The following is a 22234-nucleotide window of genomic DNA, read 5'->3' as shown; positions in this document are numbered from 1 at the left end:
GATATACTAACTGATATTAGCTCTCAGTTGACCTCCTCCTTTAACCACTCCCTTTGTGGGTTGTAAAAGAAAGCCTGACAGTCATTGAGGAAAATTCTTACCTGCCTTTTTGACCCTGTAGGAATTCAAGCCTGGTGACCTGGCTGGAGGGGGAGGATTGCTATTGCTTGGGTTTATAATGAATTCCTGAGAGACTTTGGGAGAACTTAGAGGAGGATTTTGACTAGAGAACTTGAGGATGAGATAGAAGATGAAGAAGAGCCAGATGGGGAGGTACTAGATAGGTAAGAATGAGATGAGAAGAACCTAGATGAAGCAGAATTAAGATGAGGGAATTAAGATAGAACTTAAAGGGGACAGCAGATACAGGTAGGGAGAAATTGGGCAAGAAAGGAGCTAGACATGAGAACAGAACTGAAGCTGTGCAGATAGGATTTTATCCCAGAGGAATAAAGTAGACGGACAAAGAGCTCGGTGTACTTAGATCCATTTCCCAAAAATAATTCTTGCTGTTCGTAGCTTCTCTTCTGGGCCCCTGGGAAGAATAAGGCTGGTACTTAGTAATATTCAAGAAAAAGCCATTGTGTGAAGCTGTGAAAGTGAAGCCAGGTTGCAATGGAGACCACAGGATGCTGGAGATGCCAGAGCCATGGGACATCTGGCAAGGAGAGCTGAGAGTGGAACCCACCCCACATTGAGATCTATGCTGCAGGCAACTGTGAACAAAAATTCCTGAAAGAAGATGTGCCTGGCTGTGAACATGAAACTTCTGCAAGGAGCTTCTGTGTCAGCAGAGATTGATGGACAGATAAGAATCTCAGTACTGTGGAGAGATTGGAAATTTGTAGGTTCAGAAGCTAATTACTTTATTTTTTTAAAAGATTTATTTATTTATTATGTATACAGTGTTCTGTCTGCACATATGCCTGCAGGCCAGGAGAGGGCACCAGATCTCACTACAGATGGTTGTGAGCCACCATGTCGTTTCTGGGAATTGAACTCAGGACCTTCGGAAGAGCAAGCAGTGCTCTTAACCTCTGAGCCATCTCTCCAGCCCCACTAATTACTTTATTTTGAGCTAGTGTTAGCCTTCTGAAACAGCCAGTCCTTGCCCCACTCTGTATCAGAACCAACACCTTGTGATAATAAATAAAAATCTCATAGAAGATACCAAACTAACACTAACACCTCGTGTTAATAAAGAAAAACCTCTTAGAAGCTATCAACTTAGCAGAACACTAGCTTCTATCAATCCAAGACCTAAGAATGTCATGAGATAGCATCTCGGGTCTATAAAATAGCTCCCCCATCTCCATGTGTATAGTGAGCCTGTCAGGTTCAAAGGAAACTCCACCCACCCACACACAAATGGTTTCCTCTACCAAAGGAGCCATTCCTCATCATGGTCAGATGGCTGTCTGTGGTGCCTATTACCATAGCAAAGCTTATTCTGGCCTCTGTAATCACTCAGTACATGTGACTCTTCTCAGCTCTTCTCACCTTGCCTACCCTAGACTTCTCCAGCTCATGGTCTTCCCTTCCCCCAGCTTCCCATTCCCACATAGCCCTGCCATTTTGGCCATGCACTCTCATTTCGTCTTCCCCTCTTGGCCTCCTCTCTTTTGCCCCTCTCTTGGTTTGATCTTCTCTTCTGCTCTTCTCCCCATCTCTCAAGGCCAAGTCCAGTCTGCTGGCCATGGTCAATCTACTACTTCCTCTCCATTCTGGACACTTCCAGATGCCTCTGGCTGTTCTCTCCTTCCTATCTACAATAAAAACCTTTTCCTCAACCACAGCTTGGATCAATCACATCACCACTTTATACATCCAGTTGCCGAATCCTTTATGTGGGGCATCCTCCTCTTCTAACCAAACCAAGCTGCTGGTTTGGGTCTCCTAAGGTATGTATGGATCAGTTGGTTCGGCTGGTTTCTGCCACCCACCATATTTGACTCCAAATTCTGGAGTCTGCCTCTTCAGCAGCTTCTCCCCTCTACCTCCTACACTTCCCTAGGCCTCTCTGGCTGCTGGAGCCTGCTAGACCTCCTGGGCACCCATCACACAGAAAAGCTCTGACCTGCCCTCGGCCTGCTCTCTCCTCTTCTGCTAGGTAAGTGCCACTCTGAAGCTGCCTGCTTTCTCTTTATTGGCTCTCTGGAGCCTACCAGTACTATAAAAGCCACAGCAGTGTGCCAGGACACTCCTGAGCCCTCCTGAGCCCCGCCCCACGGAAAGGGAAGCCTGTCCTCTATGATTTGGGACGTTTCTCTCTGATAAGTGTCTCAGTCCACTTGAGGACACCCAGGATTGAATTCTTGTCACCAGGATGCTATCCTTCTCTCCCCCACCCCTATCCCTCCAGTCTGTTCTCTCCAGGAGTTTATTGGAACCCTCCCTCTGGCAGAGTTTGTTTGGCAACACTTTCTCTCCCTCTCTGAGCTCCTTTCCCCGTGGACTCAGAGATTTCATTAAAACCTTACTGTCTTACTGAAAACGGCTTGACCTCATACAACTCAATCAATGGTCAAAAATGGCATGCTTGATTTTCAAATCCTCACAGCCTGTAACAACTTCTGCCCATTAGCCAAGCAAATGATCCCCAAAAGGTCTTATCTCTAAGTCTTTTTTACTTTCCACTTTTGAAAATCTTTTATCTCTATGCTCTCTTTGCTATCAAAAAAAAAAAAAAAAAAAAAAAAAAAAAAAAAAAAAAAACTCTTACAACTGTTGTATAAACTGGGTAGTGGTGGCACATGCTTTTGATCCCAGCACCCAGGAGGCAGAGGCAGATGGATCTCTGATTTCAAGGCCAGCCTGGTGTACAGAGCGAGTTCTAGGACAGCCAGGGCTACACAAGAAACTCTGTCTTGAAAAACAAACAAACAAACAAAGTAAGACTAAGTTTACCTAGGCATGTTGATGCACACCTTTTATACCAACTCTTGGGAGGCAGAGGCAGATGGATCTCTGTGAGTTCAAAGCCAGCCTGCTCTACAAAGTGGGTTCCACGATAGCCAGGGCTGTTACACATAGAAACCCTGTCTCAAAACTAAGTAACTAACTAAATAATTAAATATATATATAAATAAATAAATAAATCTATTGTGTAAATTTTTTTATTTAAAAAATTATTTTATTCATTTGATATACCAACCACAGATCCTTTTCTCATTCCTCCTCCCGCTCCCCTACAGCTTCCCCTCCAGACCTACCTTCTGTCCCCTCCTCCAAAAGAGTAAGGCCTCCCATGAGGAGTCAACAAAGCCTGATACATTCAGTTGAGGCAGGACCAAGCCCCTCCCCCCTGCATCAAGGCTGAGCAAGGTAATGGGAACTGTTGTGTAAATTCTTTATCCCGGGGTTTGTAAATTTATTGTGTCTGGTTAAAAATCTGTAAAAATCTGTTGCAAAATGTTAGCTTAAAGCTTGTAATAAAGGATTGATAGTTAAAAAAGAAATCCATGCATAGGCAACCAATTTGCTTCAGCATGTTATATATGCAATTTAACTCTTATTTAGAAAAATAGATCTGCTGTATCATGCTGTATATATGACACAGATTCAACTCTCACTGAGGAAACCATGTGGCTTGCCTCCAACTTGGCTGATGACCTCATCAGGATAGACGAACCCATGGAACTGGCAGCCATCTTTACTAAGGTTAAAAGAAGAGTACATGCCATGTAACTTCAAAACCACCTTGATAGAATGACTGAGTGGTATAAAGCAACCAAGACAGCATTCATAAAACTTCTCACTCCTACTAAGCCCTCTGCTTACCTTTGTATCCCCTTGTTAGACTAAGGAGACAACAACAGATCTCCAAGATATTTTGGATTAGGATGGATTTTTGTGTAATGATTTTTGTCCTGAGAGTAAAAATTTTAGGTAAGGAACAACATATGTTTGAATAAAGTATTTTTGATAAATAAGGTTGATAAATTCCTCAGGTTATAAAGGTCTGCTTAGATTCACAAAAGCTGACTTAGAGATGCATATCTAAGCATTTATGTCTTAACTAACTGTGTTCAACACCAGGCTTCTAGGAAATCTAAGATAAGGAACAACATATGTTTGACTAATGAGATATGTTTGATAACTAAGTACTATAAATCCCTCAGGTTATAAAGATCTATTCAGATTAACAAAAGCTGACTTAGAGATGTATGCTGGCACAGCCATATCCGATGGGAATGGCAAAAGTCATAAAGCCAGCACAGCTGCTTGACAAAGATCTAGCAAAGTTGAGCTGCATGATGGCTCCTGCCATGCCACCTTCGGTTTTCATCTCTTTTTGTTACATACTTGGGGGACTTTTAATATTTGTACAATTTGGGGATATTGGATTGATAGAAAATTTGTTATGAATCATTTATACCTTCTCCTAGGAGTATTGCTTCTAAGCGTCCCCAGGAAAGTCCTGAACATACTACCCCTCCTGCTTTTAGGGAAGATATCCTTATCTACTTGAAGGTCTTTTTGCCTTGGAGGTTTTGATACATAAAGAAGCCAGAGGTCTCTTTCTGAGGCTATGAGACATTCTTGAAACCTCTGTTTCTGTACTTACTCAGGAATAAGATATTCAAAACAAAGTAAACTTAAAAAGGTCGACAAGATTTAGTGAGCTAGAGAAGTTGCCCACAGATCAGATGGCAAGCCCATCTGTACACTCAGGCACTCACATGACATATACAGCAATAAAGTTAGATTAGCTGAAGTTACCTCTGTCCTACACAGAGACTTATATTGAGCAAAAAATGGAGCAGAAAGATGATAAAAGCATGATCTGTCAGAACCTCCCTTTCTTAGAAAAGTTAGTACATGCAGAGCCACTGTAGTGTCATATGGTCAAGGAACAACAGAATGTCAGGATTAGATATGTAAATAAATTCTATAAAGATATAAAATGTAAAACATTGTATTATTTCAGAATTCGAATAATAACTACAGCAGCTTTGGCCTAAGGACTTTTCTTGGGCACTCTGACCATTAAGAATTAATAATACACTGTTTGGAATATGGCAATCTGCCCAGGCTGGCTTGGAAACTCTGTTTTGGTGTAGCATCCTTGAAGCAACCAGCTCTACCAGCCTGAGAACAGACTGTCATATGCCCCTAGATCCTTAAAAATTGGGTTATGGGGTTAATGAGTAAAAAATGATAACTCTGTTTTTCAATGATGTCAAATCTTGAGGGTAAATGATTGGAAAAGATAACTGTTCTATCATAATTTACCAATGAGGACTAAACCAAGAGCAAGAGGAAGTGAAACACATGTCCAAAAACAAAAATGATATGATCTGTTTTGGAACATCATGAATGTATCCCTGCTAACTAAATTCTGTATAAATAAACACTCTGGCTGCTAGTCAGTCAGGTTGCAAGATTCTCCTGATCATCATGCCTGGCTCATCTTTCCCTTGCTGATTCTTTACCTCCTCTTTGGGACCTGGCCACCACCGGGGATGGCTCCTGGAAGTATGTCTAAACACCTATATGTCTTTATTAACTGTGTTCAACACCAGGCTTCTAGATAATCTTAGATAAGGAACAATTTATGTTTGAATAAGGGATTTTTGATAAATAAGGTTGATAAATTCCTAAAGATTATAAAGGTCTATTCAGATGAACAAAAGCTGACTTAGAGATGTATGTCTAACCACTTATATTTTTTTCTAACTGTGTTAAACACCAGGCTTCTAGGAAATCTTAGATAAGGAACAACATACGTTTGATTAGTGAAGTGTGTTTTATAACTAAGGACTATAAATTCCTAAGGTTTTAAAGGTCTACTCAGATTAACAAAAGCTGACTTAGAGATGTATGTCTAAGCACTTATGGCTTTATTAACTGTGTTCAACACCAGGCTTCTAGGAAATCTTAGATAAGGAACAACATATGTTTGATTAATGAGGTGTGTTTGATAACTAAGGACTATAAATTCCTAAGGTTATAAAAGTCTATTCAGATGAACAAAACCTTACTTAGAGATGTATGTCTAACCACTTACGTTTTTTCTAACTGTGTTAAATACCAGGCTTCTAGAAAATCTTAGATAAGGAACAACAAATGTTTGATGAATAAAATGTGTTTGATAAAAATTCCTAAGGTCTGCTCAGGTTAACAATAATTGACTTGAAGATGTATGTCTAGCCTTTTTGCCCTTGCTAACTTTGATAAGCTTTAGCTATTTGGATAAACTGAGTCATACAAGAAACTGATATTCTGTAAAGGTTCACTATGGAAGGACCAGTGAAGTTTCCAGTCTCTCTGTGGGCTATATTATGGCTTAAAGATTTATTTTGATGCTAAAGGATCTTAAATTGAATCTTCAATTTTTACTGCTCAAACTTAACAGGGATGAAACTGTAAAATCTTAATCTTATAAAAAGCTACTAACTTCTTATAAACTGTTCAAGATAATTTAGACATGCAAATTAATGGTAAGTTACCTTATAAATGATCAAATTCTTTACTGTGTTCAGAACTATGATTATATTCATGCTAGTTACAACTATAATTCATTTTACAGGGACAAGCTTTATTTAGCCTTCTGTATATATCTTCAAGGCTAAGCCTGAAACAAGTAACTAAACAGAAGAAAACTTTATTTAAAATCAAATATACTTAATAGATGATGGCCCTCAAACTCCTTGAAGATCTGCTGAATATGGCATTCAAAATGTTTAATTAAAAAACTTCCCGTGGTAGACAGAAATTCCAGCTCCTAGCAGCAACCCTAAGGTCGCCTCCAAACCAGACAGTGAGGCACAAACAACTCCATGTGGACTGTGGTAACGTTAACCACTAGGCAAAGAACCACTCAGTGCCTTAGAACCACTCAGAGCCTTGCCCACTGCCGGGATGCTGCCCAAACTGTGGACACTGTGGGGTTGACTGCCCTACTCATCCCCACCACAGCAGGACAGTGTCTAAGTCAGTGAAGAGACACCATGACCATGACAACTCTTATTTTAAAAGTATTTAATTGGGGTTTACTTATAGTTCAGAGGTTTAGTCCATTGTCATCATGGAGGACAGCATGACAGCATGCAGGCACAAATGTTGCTGGAGAAGTAGATGAAAGTTCTACATCCAGATCAGCAGGAAGAGAGAGAGAGAGAGACTGGGCCTGGCATGGGCTTTTGAAATCTCAAAGCTCACCCCCAGTGACACATTTCTACCAACAAGGCCACACCTCCTAATCCTTTCAAACAGTACCACTCCCCAGTGACTAACATTCAAATCATTGAGTTTATGGGGGTCATTCTTGTTCAAACAACTGCAGTCAATGTTCCCAAGTTCCTCCTGTATAAATTGAGAACATGACCGCTCCGAGGTATGGTTGAAGAAGGTTTGTATTCAAGATATGAGCCAGAGTACAGCTAGAGACATCTAGAAGAATCCAGAGAAGAGAAAGTAGTAGACTAATCATGGTGTGGTGGTTTGAATAGGTACGGCCCCCATAGACTCATAGGTTAGAATGCTTGGCACATAGGAAGTGGCACTATTAGGAGGTGTGGCCTTGTTGGAGCAGGTATGGCCTTGTTGAAGGAAATGTGTCACTGTAGAGGTGGGTTCTGAGATCTCAGAAGCTCAGATCTCTTTCTGCTGCCTGCAGGTCAAGGTGTAGAACTCTCAGCTCCTTCTCCAGCACCATGTCTGCCCACATGCTGCCTTGCTCCCTGCCACGATGATAATAGACTAAACCTCTGAAACTGTAAGCTAGCCACAGCATTAAATATTTGCCTTTATAAGAGTTGCTGTGGTCACGGTGTCTCTTCACAGCAATAGAAACCCCAAGACAGATATGAAAACAGAATTCATCAAAGAAACTGAAATACTGAAGAAACATTATAAACTAAAACAATACCAGAAATGAAAAATTCATCCAGAAGGGAAAAAAAAGCCTCAGTGGACCCACTAATAGATGGAAGTGTGTCAGAATGTCACAGCTTGACCATAAGGAATAGGAACTGGGTCATTTGGATCATTCAGGTAAATCAGTGAGAATTTTCCTTAAAAACATATGAATGGGTCACCCACAGGGTCCTTTGAACTGCATCCAGCCTCTTCACCGGCCATATCTCACATGTCCTTTGCCAGACTCTAGCCTAGTGACTGTCCTTGACCTCCACACGCACAACTTCTCCCAACCCACTGTATCTGTCCCAGATTCCACATCCAGTGAGTGAGATGGCATACTCTGGACATCCTCCACCTTCATTGCAACCATGTTCTAGGTTTCTGCAAGGACCTACCATACCTGTTACAGGTCCCTTCTGTGCTGCATCCAACCTCCTTGCCCAGCCAGAGCTCTCACTTCCTTCTCCAGGGTCTAGCCTAGTGAGTCTCTCTGACCTCCCCATCCATACCTTCTCCCTAACTGCCAGATCTAGACTAGATTTCAGATCCAGTGCCCCAGCCTATTCTGGACTCCCCCACCTGTACCAAAACCTATTTCTAGTATCTCTAGGCTTCTGCCAGGTAACTCACTACCTAGCCCCCAACCAACAGACCCTTCCCCTCTAAACATCCAACTTTTTCATCAAGCCAGATTTACCCCCATCATTCCAGGCTTAGACCAAGAGGCACCTCCTGTGCACCAGCCCAGTCTCCTCAGTCCATGTTAGAATTCCTGGCTATCCCCCACCCCCATGACTGCACAGGCACAGTTCAGTAGTAGCCCAGCTTTACGTGTCTTGTGTCATCCGTGGTCACCCAATCTGCGCATGTGTGGTGTACGCAAGCCCACATGCGCATGTGCAGGGAAATTTTTAAAAAGTGGGTCACAGACTCCTCCCCTCTCTTCTGGTCCCCCCCCTCACATGTCTCTACAACAGGCCTGGCCATGCTCTCTTCTGTCCCCCGGCCCCAATAAAGATCTCAGAACCCACCTCTACAGTGACACATTTCCTTCAACAAGGCCATACCTGCTCTGATACTAGGTTTTGTTGTGCCTTGAGGCTTTTCTCACAAGGTGCCGTGATGAAACAGGCTCTCCTAGCGCTCTGCATCCCGGACCCTGTACCAAGGTTTCTTAGATCTATGACTGCCCATCTTTTTCATTTGCCCAGCCACTGGACTGCTACGAACAGCATCTGGTATTCCCAAGCGGTCTCCCATCCAAGTACTAATTAGTCCTGACCCTGCTTAGCTTCTGAGATCAGATGAGCTTGGATGCGTTCAGGATGTGTTCAGGGTGGTATGGCCGTAGCAGTCCAGACAAAATCCCAGCACTGAAAAGGGGAAATAGACACAAAGTCCCATCATCCCTAACTGTGGAGCTATTTGCAATTGTGATACCTGCTGGGAAGGAAAAGGAGTTTCTCCAGTGGACTGTCATTGAGTATGTCAACCACATTGCAGGGCCGGCTCCATGAGTAGGTCAAGAGAAAATGGGTTCTTTTTTATTTTGTTTTTCATCTGTTCTAATTTTGGGTTTTTTCCCTGATTTTTCTTTTCTTTTCTTTCTTTCTTTTTTTTTTTTTTAAGAGAGAAAGACAGAGAGGGGGAGAAAGCATGAAGTTGGATGGGTCGAGAAGTGGGAATGAGTAATGAGGAGATGGGGGAGGGGAAAGAATATGATCATAATATATTGTATGAGAAAAAGTTACTAAATTTTTTAAATGGCACTGAAGAAACTGAATATCCACATTTAGAAGAATGGAATTAGATCCATATCTCCCGTACCCTGCACAAAATCAACTCCAAATGAATCAAAGACCTTAACCTAAGACATGGAAGTCTGAAACTGCTGGAGCAAAATAGAAGAGAGACACTTTAAGATACAAGCCCAGGTGTTGGGGGGATTCCCGCAGAGCTGCAGCTGGTTTGATTCTGGAGTGTTAGCACCCAGCTTTAATCTGCCTTTTGTGATTGGTACCTTTTGTGTCCAGTACCTTCTGTGTGGATCTTGTCTGAGAGTTTTCTGAAGGAGCAAAGCCTATGCAAAACTTAGACCGGGACCGACCCAGAAAACTGTGGTTTTCCTTAGGTGAGAATTTGCATTTGGCATTGTCCCTCTGGGGAGCTTAGATAAGAGGTTTGGGGATATGGAAATTAACTTGCTACAGTGTAAATTGGATAACAATAAAAAAAGCCCTTTGCTAAGGGACAGAGTCAGTCCAGAGAGGCGGATCCCCCTGCAGCTGGAAAGGCAAATTTCATCCTTAAAGTGCCCCTGTGCTTCTTTCCAAGGACCCATGGGAACCCACACCCAACATACAACATTTGCCTCACTAACGACAGGCTTGAAAAAAAAACAGAGGATCTGGACATTTTAAGGACTGGAGGACAACTCGCTCTCAGGGTAAGAGAACTCCAGGATTGGCAGGGTTATGGGAAATTTCCCATCTCAGGAGCAATGGTATGTGCAGTTATTAAAATGCCTGTTAAAAGAAAATGGAATGAAAGTGAAGGAAACATGGCTTACAGAGCTTTTGGTATTAATTAAATGGCATCGTCATTGGTTTCAGGCAACTCCTCATGTCTAGTCAAGAATTAAGTAACTGTTTCAAAGTTTACAAGGTGACTCAGATTTAAACAGTCCAAGACAATTAACAGCTGATGCTGAAAGGTAGAAAGCCAAAGTAGAACAAAAATTACAAAATGTCTATGTGGATAGATTAGATCTCACAACCAAATATATTTTCATAATTTTACCTTCCAATCATTCCCCTACTGGACTCATTATACAGGGGGAGAATAACATTTTAGAATGGATTTTCCTAGTTCACAGAGTAAAAAGTTAAAGGCCTATGTAGAAAAGGTTTCTGAATTAACCATAAGGGAAGAATAAGACTTCGTCAATTGTCAGGAATGGATCCAGCTGAGATTGTAGTACCCTATACCAGTGCTGAAATTGTGCAATTATGGGTGATGAATGATGATTGGCAGAGAGCTTGTAATAATTTCTTAGAAGAAATTAACAACAAATATCCAAAATGTAAGTGATTTCAATTTATAAAAAGAGCTGAATAGATTCTTCCCTACATAGTGAAAAAAGCACCTATTTCTGGGGCTCTTACATTTTACACTGATGCAAATACATTAGGAATAGCTGGTTATAAAACAGGAAACATCAGTAAAGTAATTCAAAGTCCATATAATTCTGTTAAAAAAATCAAGAGCTGTATGCCATTCTGATGGTGTTATTAGACTTTAATAATTCTTTTAATATAATTAATGATTCCCAATATGCAGAAAGTGTTATTACATATAGAAATTGATGAACTTATTCCTGATAATTCAGAATTAACTTTATTATTTGTACGACTACAACAGGCAATCCGAGAAATGAATTGCCTACTTTATATTACCCATAATCGATCTCATACTAGGTTGCCTGGACCACTAGCAAAAGGAAATGAAGAAATTGATCAATTACAGATAGGAGAAGTATTGGAAGCTTCAGAATTTCATAAGAAACAACATATTAATAGTAATAAAAATTTTCCATTACTTGGCAATAAGCTAAGGAAATTAAAAACTGTGCTGCTTGTTCTTTGTATAATCAAGTTCCTTTACCCACAGGAACTAATCTTAAAGGTACACAAGGAAATGGAATTTGGCAAATGGATGTATTTCATTTATCAGAATTTGGAAAATTAAAATATATTCATCATACCATTGAAACATACTCTCGATTTCAATGGGCATCTGCCTTAAGCTCTGAAAAGGCTGATTCTATAATTATACATTTATTAGAAACAATGGCTGTAATGGGCATACCAGTACAAATTAAAACTGACAATGCCCGAGCTTATGTTTCCAGTAAGATAAAACAATTTTTTTTGCATGTTACAACATAAAACACATTATAGGGATACTGTTGGACCCCAAATCTGGGGGTCTCGAGTGGGCGCCCCAAGAACCCAGACTCCAGTCCAATTGATGCAATAGCAAGAGGTTTTTATTAAAGCTTCTATATAGAAGGGCAAACTCTGCTCCTAAGAGCAAGAGCCGCATCTTACTGCAGCCCCATAAGGCCTTATAAAGGAAAAACCCACAAAACCCACAAGATTACAATTCCCATACAGTTTTGTGTCACAAGATCATGGTCTGGTTACAGAGTGATCACAGAGGGGGTACAGTTACGTCAACAGGTACATTCTTCCTGAAACCTCAAGGGGGGTTATCAAGGCAGGAGTGGAGTTTACACACAGGTCACAGTGGTCCTTTCTGGAACACCTGCAACTATCCCAGTCACAGTTGAGTACATCTCTTAACAGAAATCTCTTTACATTGTTATATGGTTGCAGGGGAGATTGAACAATGGCTAAGTCAGGTTGTCCTTGGAACTAGATTTTTAGTTTCTCATTTCCTGGTGCTTGAAGTTTCTCTTTTCCTGAGGCTTGGGGGTGTAAGCCTGAAGGGCTAGGGTCTTTCAATACCATATAGTCCTACAGGACAAGCAATTATTGAAAGACCTAATCATACTCTAAAGGAGATGCTTGCTAAACAGAAGGGGAATATGAGGACCCCCAGGGACAGACTGCATAATGCATTACTAACCTTAAAATTTTAAATGCTAATGAAACAGGGACAACAGCTGCTGAAATACATTGAATTATGGAGAAAACTGCTGAATTGAGCCATCCAATATATTATAAAGATGTTTTAACATCTCTATGAAGTCCAGGAAAAATGTTGAGCTGGAGTCAAGGGTATGCTTATGTTTCTACAGGAGATAAAAATTGTGGATCCCCTTAAAAACTGATAAAAAAAAGTCTGTGTAGCATAAATCTTAAAGGTACTTATTAATAAAATCAAACCTGAGGCCAGTTATTGGGGTGAATGATGGAAGATCAGAGAAACAGAACAAGCCACAGCTACCTCACCTCGCCAGTTCCTCAGCTGCTCCTGTTTCTTCAGACTGGAAGCCTCTGAGTCCTCATCCAGATGAATCTCAGCTGAACTGTAGCTCAAAAGCCTGAATGCTTAACCAGCCAAAATGCTTCTAGCTCCTGGTTTTCATGCTTTATATACCTTTCTGCTTTCTGCCCTCACTTCCTGGGATTAAAGGCATGTATGTGTCACCATGCCTGGCTGTTTCCAATGTGGCCTTGAACTCACAGAGATCCAGATGGATTTCTGCCTCTGGAATGCTAGGATTAGAGGCATGAGTGCCACCATTTTCTAGCCTCTGTATCTAGTGGCTGTTCTGTTCTCTGACCCCAGATAAGTTTATTAGGGTGCACAACATTTTGGGAAACACAATACCACCACAAATCTGGCATGAGCAAGAGGAGTCTCTTGAATGAATGCTTCAGCTGCTGAGATGCCTCTGATAAAAAAATATACAGAAGGCCTTTGGAGCAGACAGCTAATTGTCCCACCTGGGGACAGCTTAGGAATTTGTGTGACAAAGGGGAGGCCATAATTCAAATGACTCAGAAACCTTTGAATGCTACAAATCAGTTCCTTGCTATGCTGTCTATGGTAACTGTACAGGTAACGGGGACTGATCATACTTACTGGACCTTTATTCCTAATCCTCTAATTAATTTAGCAGTAAGTTGGGGATATATGGCTATTCCTGTGTTGGTTAATGAATCTTGACTACCTCGTCCTTATGGCAACCAAGGTCCTGCTCAGCCAATGGACAAGGGTAAAGAGATTAAAAATTATACTGTGTGAGTACAAGGAATTCCTATTTGTATGGGAAGTGGGATTCAACATCTAAATATAACCTTTGAAGTATGGCTATCCACAGTCAATACTATCCAATATTATCATAATAAGTTTTAAATGCTTCATATATCTGGTTTTAAGGGGCAGGAGATTAATGCTATTAGTTTCCTAAGTCTACTGAGATGAGTGTTGCCAATAAGGAATCTGACTGGGTGCATTGGCAACAATATAAGAGTGAGAAACATTGAGTGCTAATTAATATCTCCCATGGAGACATCATTGATTGGAGCCCTTATGGCTCCCCTCAAGAAAAATATTCTCATTTAGAGTTAAGATGGTGGGTGTATAGTTTGAATGGAACTGTAGAAATTAGTTCTTCTGTTAATGAACCTATCCAATGGCATGGAGTTAGAATGTCAAGTTCTCTCCTGCAATTTGGCAATTCAATTCAGACTAACTTGTGGAAATTAGCAAGTGCTTTCCACCCTCTTAAAGTGTGGGAAGGAAAGTTAAACATTAAGGATGATAAGTATACTTTGTCTTTTAGACTAAATCAAAGCCATCCTTTTATGGCATGTGTACCATGATTTACTTGCTACTAAAGAGGCCTGTAGAATGGCACCCTAATGATTACAGCATCACTTGTGAATGCTGTCCCCTCATACCTCTGTTAAGTCTAGTATGTCTTTAAACTTAACCTCTGAAAGTTTATACATTCTTAGAGCAAGGCCAGCAACCTGCATACCGGTGAACTTGTCAAGGCCATGGCAAGATTCACCTACAGTGATCCTGGTACAGAAGCTCGCTGAAAGAATATCAAGAAGAACACATTGAAGGGTTGGACTGATTATTGCAGTTATTATGGGAATTATTGCACTGACTGATACCGCTGGAACAGCCCAAGTGGCCCTTCATGAAGAAATTCCAACTGCCGAGTTTGTTAGAGACTGGCATAAACATTCTACAGAACTTTGGACTGAACAAAATAAAACAGATAATGAGATAGTTAATAATGAATTACCTGATTTGAGGCAAGCTGTCATATTGAAGGAGCAGATAAAATTAAAATGTGACTGGAATGTTACATCTTATTGCATTACACTTTTAAAGTTTAGTGAAAGCAAGGATTATTGGGAAAGGGTTAAGATGCATTTGATGGGTCACCCCAATTCTTCTCAAATGGTTTATGATTTACAGCAAGAAATTAAGGAAACATGCAAAAAAGTTACCTGATATAACAGGAATGGATGTTATTGAAGGCCTTGCAGATCCTATAGCCTCATTCAATCCTGTGAATCACTTTAACAGAGTTCTTGTTTTAGCAAGTGTGAACTCTTGTGCTAGCAATAACAACCATATTGGCTTTAAAATGTGTTTTGGCTTACTGGCATAAGATTGTAAAACAGAAGGGAGAGGAAAAAACTGTATATGCATTAATTAATTGTTGCATATAAAAAAGGGGGGGTATGTTGGGGGAAATCTTGCAGAGCTGCAGCTGGTTTGACTCCGGAGTGTTAGCACCCAGCTTTGATCTGCCTTTTGTGATTGATACCTATTGTCTCCGGTACCTTCTATGTGGATCTTGTCGGAGAGTTTTCTGAAGGTGCAAAGCCTATGCAAAACTTGATTGGGGAACGACCCAGAAAACTGTGGTCTTCCTTAAGTGAGAATTTGCATTTGGCATTGTCCCTCTGGGGAGCTTAGATAAGAGGTTTAGGGATATGGAAATTAACTTGCTACAGTGTAAATTGGATAACAATAAAAAAGCCCTTCGCTAAGGGACAGAGTCAGTCCAGGGAGTCTGATCCCCCTGCAGCTGGAGAGGTAAAATTTCATCCTTAAAGTTCCTTTGTCCTTCTTTCCAAGGACCCATGTGAACCCACACCCCATACAACACCCAGGTAAAGACTTTCTGAACAGGACTCCCCTCAGTCAGCAAATAGTGAGGCAACAGGCAATTGGAAGTTCAAGAAATTAAAGAACACCTGCATGAGAAGACAAAGTGAATTGAAGAGGCAGCCTATAGAACAGGGGAGAAATCTTTGCCAGCTTCTACACTGGACAGAGGGAAGTTTTATGTCATGCATTTTAAATGTACAACCATGGAGAAGAGTGCTCCGAGACGGTACTTCTAATGCCAAGCAGGTGTCTTCAGAGTATCCAGGATGCTGGGCCATGAGGATCACCAGCACATGGCTGTAGGTTCATTCCCTTTTCAACACCTCTGACTCACCCACCTTGCCCACACACTTCTGCATAGGTAAGGGTGGAGCAACTTTCCCTTTCCACACAGGCTGCTGGGGTCTTGATATAGCCTATGGCGTCCACTTAGACCACCTGTTATGGGTAATTTCCATTTCAAAGGACAATTTTTGCCAGGAATTTCGTGTCTGCTAAGGATACCATGTATCCCATCTAACATTATCCTGTTCTCCTTATGTCTTTTTTCCTTTGTCTTCCTTTAATCTCTCCTTTGTATTCCTTGTCCTAGTCAATTGTCTTAAATATCCTCTTCTTTCTCAAATACTTCTCACATCATTTTCCATCTCCAATTCCCATTCTCATCTCTGGCTTCTCTCCTTGATTTCCAAATTCCACTGAAGCCAGAACTAGTCACTGTAAGGTGAGAGCCTGAACATACAGGAGAGGTTTAAAGGTCTCCTGTGGACAGAAGCTGCCTCTGATATCCTTCCCCACCTACCCGAGGCTGATCATTAACATAGTACTTCTATATAAAGAAGTGCCAATGCTTGCAATGGGGAGAGCATTGCCTACAGCCATGGCCAGCACAGTAAGCTCCAATACCAGCACTGCCAGCTCAGAACTGTCTTCACTGTCAAAGAACATCAATAATGCTGCTGACATCTCTGTCATTGTCATCTATTTCGTGGTGGTGATAGCTATTGGAGTGTGGGTATGTGGAAGTCCAGTGAGATTTCTGGGAGGGCACAAAAATTGCATAGGAAAACGTGTCATGGTAGACATGTAGAATGATGAGTTGAGGCAATGATTTTCCAAGTATCATTGTCTTTCTGTCTGAATAATTTGCTTGTGTGTGGCATGAATAATGGTAGCACTGAATGAATTCATTCCTCCAGCAAGTCCATTATTTGAACAGAACTAGGGTCAGGTGCTTGCTCTGCTTGGCATGCCCAGCACCTGGCATCAAAAACACAAATGTCATTTCTCTTGTCTCATTTTAACGACTTCCCTTTGCTGTTTATTCACTTTCTCACTTATTGAGTAAGAAGTTTAGATCATTTGTATTCTGTTCATTCCTTCTTTTCAGTATCCAGTTTGAAGCTCAAAATCTTCTTCCAAAGACAGCTTTAGAGATGCTTAACACTGTTTTCATAAATAAATAAATAAATAAATAAATATCAGATTTCATAAATAAATAAAATAAATATCAGATTTTCAAATATAGTTTCTTGAAGTCCTCTAAGTCATTACTAAATCATGACTTTCATGTCCATTAAAAACCGATGCTGTGTTACTCTATCTAGAAAAGCATGTCTCTCTGTGATATCAATGTCAGCATGCTGTGTGGAGCAGCTGGGTAGTCTCTTTGATCTTGGGGGTGTACCTATTGTTTCTAACCCTCTAATGATTTCCTTTCTGCTCAGGCAATGTTGAAGACAAACAGAAGCACTATTGGAGGCTTCTTCTTGGCAGGTCGAGCTATGACCTGGTGGCCGGTAAGTGGGTCAGAAGTTTCTGGAGATATACGTTGTTTAAAAAGTTGGGGTGGCAGCAGGGGTACTTTTTTCCCCTATAATAAATCCTCCACTTCAAGACTGTGACCTAGGATTGCAGAAAGATTATAACATATAATCAATTGAGAGCTGCTTTAGTCTAGCTGCAGGAGACCTACCTCAGTTCTGTTTCATGTGCCTCTTTTTGGTTCTCATGAAAAAGCTTCTTAGCTTCTATTAGCTCCCTGAATTCCTTTTCTGCTTCCAATCCTGAGCTAACCCTGCTCATCTCTGGGAAATTATCTTCTCTTTCCAGTGTCAGCTTGCTCCCTGATCACTCCAGTCCTACCTAGAACATCATGTTCTTCTTTTCTACACACTTAATGATTGCAGGCCATGTTCATTGTGGTGATGATGACAGTGATTCTCTTGGACAGTTGCCCACCAGATATTGTTTCTGAATTTTGGTATAAGGCTCCTTCAGACAGATTTTTCATTGTAGTAGAGGCAACATGTTCCTCTGTGAGTCTACAGTGGCAGCATTGGGTTGGGCATAGAGTGAGTGCTCAGAACATGTTCCCTTCAGTAGATCATCTGCCTTGTCTGAATACCATAAAAGGAAGTCAAATTAACCAATCTGGTGGGGATAGTAGGAACAGATTTACTCAGGGCACACAATCAACCAGACATAGCCTTTCTGCTGCCCTTTTTGTGAATCATGCAATTCTCAACTAATCCTAGAGCCGCAATCCAGCTCCATCCCTCCCTAACCCCAGACACCTTCATACAAGAAGTGATTGCAAAGAGAGATATAGAACAAAGGCCCTGCAGGATCTCACATTCTCATTCTGTTCTTAAGACTGGCACTAGTCTCTGCCCATTGAAGAGCCCTTTTCATCTTTGATTTTATTGACAGAAATCAGTGTGGTGGAAAATGTAACTAATGGGAACATGGTGCTATGGCTGGGAACAGAGAATTCTCTATGGTGCAACTTTGGAGTCTGTCACTCCTTAAGAGTCAAGCACTGGTAGGAGACCTGGAAGTTTGAGCCTCCACTCAGAATGCATAGAGGGATACACTGATGGTTCCATAAGGCGGGGTTCATTGGGGTTTTCTGTAAAAGGCCTAATTGTAAGTATCTTGTGCTTTAAAGGCCAGCGTCTGTTGTGACCTCAGGGAAATGTCACTGTAACACAAAGCATGTGAGAGTCATGGCTGTGTTCCAGCACAAGTATGCGGGACACTGAAGTTTAAATTTCACCTAATTGCAAATTTGTACATCTCACTCTTCAGATGTTTAAAAACCATTTTAAACTATTCACAGTGTGAGAGGTGTTCCTGGCTCATGGGTCACAGAATAACTGGTAACAGAAAGTTTTTGTCCATGCACAGTCAGTTTGCTGCATTTGCTCTAAGAAGTAGTGACTGACCCATCTCAACACCCACCTGTTTCCAAGGGGAAGAATTCAATCCTTTGACTCTAACCTTAGTCTAATTGCTTGCCTTGCAGATGGCTGCCTCTCTGTTTGCAAGCAACATTGGCAGTGGCCATTTTGTGGGCCTGGCTGGGACAGGTGCAGCTTCAGGAATTGCTGTTACCGCATTTGAATCACATGTAAGTGAAAGCAAATTTATATAATGTATATATATTAAAAGAACACACACACACACACACACACACACACACACACACACACACACACACACACACACACGAAGTCCTGTAGGTTTGGTATGTCATCTTTCAAAGCTTTCATTCCTTACCTCCGTGCCACTTCCTCCCAAGGCCTCACTTGGGTTTCTTCATCCTTCTGGCACAATCATCCGTAAACCCTCATGATATATATCCTTTTAATATATATATTCTTTTAAGTCAAATCCATGTCTGGGTATTTCAATTGGGTATATACCTCCGGTTTTCCTGGAAGTCTGTATCAAATGTACTCTCTTTGTTCTAGTTTTTATTTTCCCCTCAACTAGTCTACTCTTTGTTTGTCCTTGAGCACTTCTGTAGCTTCATTCTTTTCCTAAGTAGTTATTGCTACCAAGGATTTCATTTTTGTACAGTTTAAGCCACACTTTCACTTGGTCCCTGTGACTATTAGAGCTCTTACGTCTCTTTGCTGATGCCACACTCTATGTTCATTCCTGAAGCAGAAGTGAAGATTAAGTCAAAGAAAACTCGCTGTGGAGAGGCTCCAGGCTGAATACACTTGCCACACAAGCAAGGGGACGGAAGTTCAGATTCCTAGAACACTGAGGAGACACGGCAGCCCACCTGCATTTCCAGCCTCAGTGGTGGAGACAAGGGATTTGACAATTTGGGTAGCGGGAAGAGCTGTATCTGGAGCTTTTGGTTTGATTAAGAGCCTCTGCCTCAAAGAACAAGGTGTAAGAGCAGTTGAAGAGGATTTCCAATGTCAGTCTTGGGCCTCTGCACCTATGTGTGCACCATAGACACACTGAAAGGTTAATAAGTAGCTCAGGCATTTGGGCTGTAATTCCAGCACTGGATGGCAGGGGCAGGGGCAGAGGCAGGGGCCGGGACAGGGGCAGCAGCAGGCAGATTTCTGTGAGTTGGAGACCAATCTGGTGTACCTAGTCAGTTCCAGGCCAGCCAGGCTATATAATGAGACCCTGTCTCAAAATAAGTAAACAGGTAAATAACAGGCAGAGAGCAATGCCCCCTTCTTGACACAGCTTGTCATCAAGTGGAGCAGACAAGATCTAACTACGGTGTGGAAAGCACAGAGACAGAAGCATTTGCCACATTGAGAGGTCACACCATGTAAATGTTTCCCTGTGCCTTTTTTCCTGGTAGGTTGAACAGTCCCAAGTGGTCAGCATTAAACACATATACATTCCAGCAATTCTAAATGGACTGAGCAGATACACACACACACACACACACACACACACACACACACACACCAATAATAAAATAGATCATGAGTGGGAGTGAGGAGCACAGGAAAAGACAGAGAGGGAAGAGGAACTGACTGGGCTGCATAGGCAATTCTTGAAAATCATTTTACCACAGAGATCACACAGGAGGTATATATCCACTGTAGACAATAAGGGTTGTTGGCACATACCATAAGGGTTTGCAGATGCTTGTGCCAGAAGGATGAGTAGAAACCCAAGTTAGGCCTGAGAGGACATTGGCACTATAGTAAGGAATGAATGTTTTGAAAGATGACATACCAAACCTACAGGACTTCATGACCGACCTGTTACCATTCTACAGACGCTGCATCCCTTAACTAGAGCCTAAGTTCTTCAGAACAGAGAACATGGCTTTCCTCCACCCACATCACTCTATCACACAGCCGGGCAGGTGGTGAGAGCATCACACACAGCTCATGAAGAGCCTGTGTTTTCTCTGTTCTCCACAGTGCACGTCAGAGCACGCATTTCAGGAGTCTGTTCTTTTTCCCCCAACATGGGCTCCGGAGATTAAACTCTGGTTGTGAGGCTTGATCAGCTGGTTCTTTGTCCAACGAAGCATCCCACAGGCCTCATCTTACCCTTTCCAGTGTTCTTGTATATGTTCATATTGGTAGAATAGACAAAGTTGGACTCCAGTGCAATTTTAAACAAACTGCCCTAGATGAACACTGAAAGTGACCTTGCGTTACTCATAAATGTTTCTGCCTTTCCAATGCTGTAGGTCGTCTTGTTTTGTTTTTGCCTATTTTTACTTCCGAAATATCAGGCACATACCCAGGCTTTGGCCTGATATGCCTTGTGGCCTGGGATTTGATCGGATAGTGCCATGCCTCCATAGGCATGAAGAAAACAACCTATAACCCAATGTATATCACTATCGTGTTGCAGACATCTATTTTTTATAGTTTTGAACTTGAATTTCTTTAATTTTAATAAAGCTCACATCCTTTCTATATAGGACCTTGATAACTCTGCTCATGAGACCTGCTTCACTAGTTGTGGCAAGAACAGCGGTGTTGTGTGTGGAGATGTCATAAAATCTGCATTTTAATACCAGATTATATCAATAGCTATATTTGGTAAGACTTAAAGGGACCTGAGGATGTTCTTTTCTTTCCTCAGTTTTTTCTCAATGCTTTGACACTCATGGATAATTCTCCCATCTAAGATCATTGATTTTGACAAAGGTTGTATAATCTTATCTTAGGTGAATTAAAAACAATTTATCTTTTGCTTGTTTTGACATATAGTAGATATTAAATTGTATAATACTACATTACACAGGAGCTAAGGAAAGTGATGGGGTTGGTTTGTCTCGAGCTTCAGAGGTCATGACATTATAAAGTCACAAACCAAACTCCTTTAACTTGATGCTGCCCTTGGTTTGTTACAGTCGTTTCTCTTGTTGCTGGTTCTGGGGTGGTTTTTTGTCCCCATCTACATCAAGGCAGGGGTAAGTATCTAATGTATTTATTTATTTATTTACCCATTTAGTCTTTCTGTTAAATCATGAAACCTGGGTACTTGTTCTTCATTGGTCCCATTGCTAATAATATACAGAAAAAAATATCAAATTGTTTGGCCATAGGGTCCCCCAATACACAATGTGTCGGTCACCAGGTGAAAAGTCAGTGGTGCCTCTACCCAGTGATCACTGTGGTAGAGGTGGGAGGAAAGTTGGAGTCACAGGCATGTCTTGGGAGAAGTGCTTCAGTGGTGATCCAGTCTTGGGGGGATAAGGCTGAATTCTTCAGGTAGAAAAATTGGATGATGGAATCAATATATGGAAGCTGAAAATCTTTCTTTCCTGGAATATTTGGAGCTCAGTTAAAATTAAGGCTAATTAGAGAGTTGTGTGGGAGAAGAGTGATGAGAGGCAGAGGAGGCAGTAGGCACCGTGGGGGTGGGGTTCGGTGGTGAAAGTTCCATGTGTTTCCCTACGTGGTGGGGAGGG

At 41.4% G+C, this 22234-nt stretch overlaps 1 protein-coding gene across 1 annotated transcript in view; it reads left to right on the top strand.

Annotated features, from left to right (window-relative positions):
- The first annotated feature begins 17282 nt into the window (after nt 1-17282).
- Nucleotides 17283-22234, top strand: part of LOC102905682 (solute carrier family 5 member 4-like) — a 59296-nt gene continuing 54344 nt past the window's right edge. Inside the window, exons 1-3 of the mRNA XM_076558029.1 lie at nt 17283-17333; nt 18842-18946; nt 21674-21733. Of these exons, the coding sequence (XP_076414144.1) occupies nt 17319-17333; nt 18842-18946; nt 21674-21733 (180 nt within the window). The 5' untranslated portion in view covers nt 17283-17318. The remainder of the gene's footprint in view (nt 17334-18841; nt 18947-21673; nt 21734-22234) is intronic.

This window comes from Peromyscus maniculatus, chromosome 21, assembly GCF_049852395.1.
Source record: "Peromyscus maniculatus bairdii isolate BWxNUB_F1_BW_parent chromosome 21, HU_Pman_BW_mat_3.1, whole genome shotgun sequence".
Taxonomy (NCBI): Eukaryota; Metazoa; Chordata; class Mammalia; order Rodentia; family Cricetidae; genus Peromyscus; species Peromyscus maniculatus.
The sequence above is the reverse complement of the archived record's forward strand: the minus strand, read 5'-3'. Positions and strand labels throughout refer to the sequence as shown.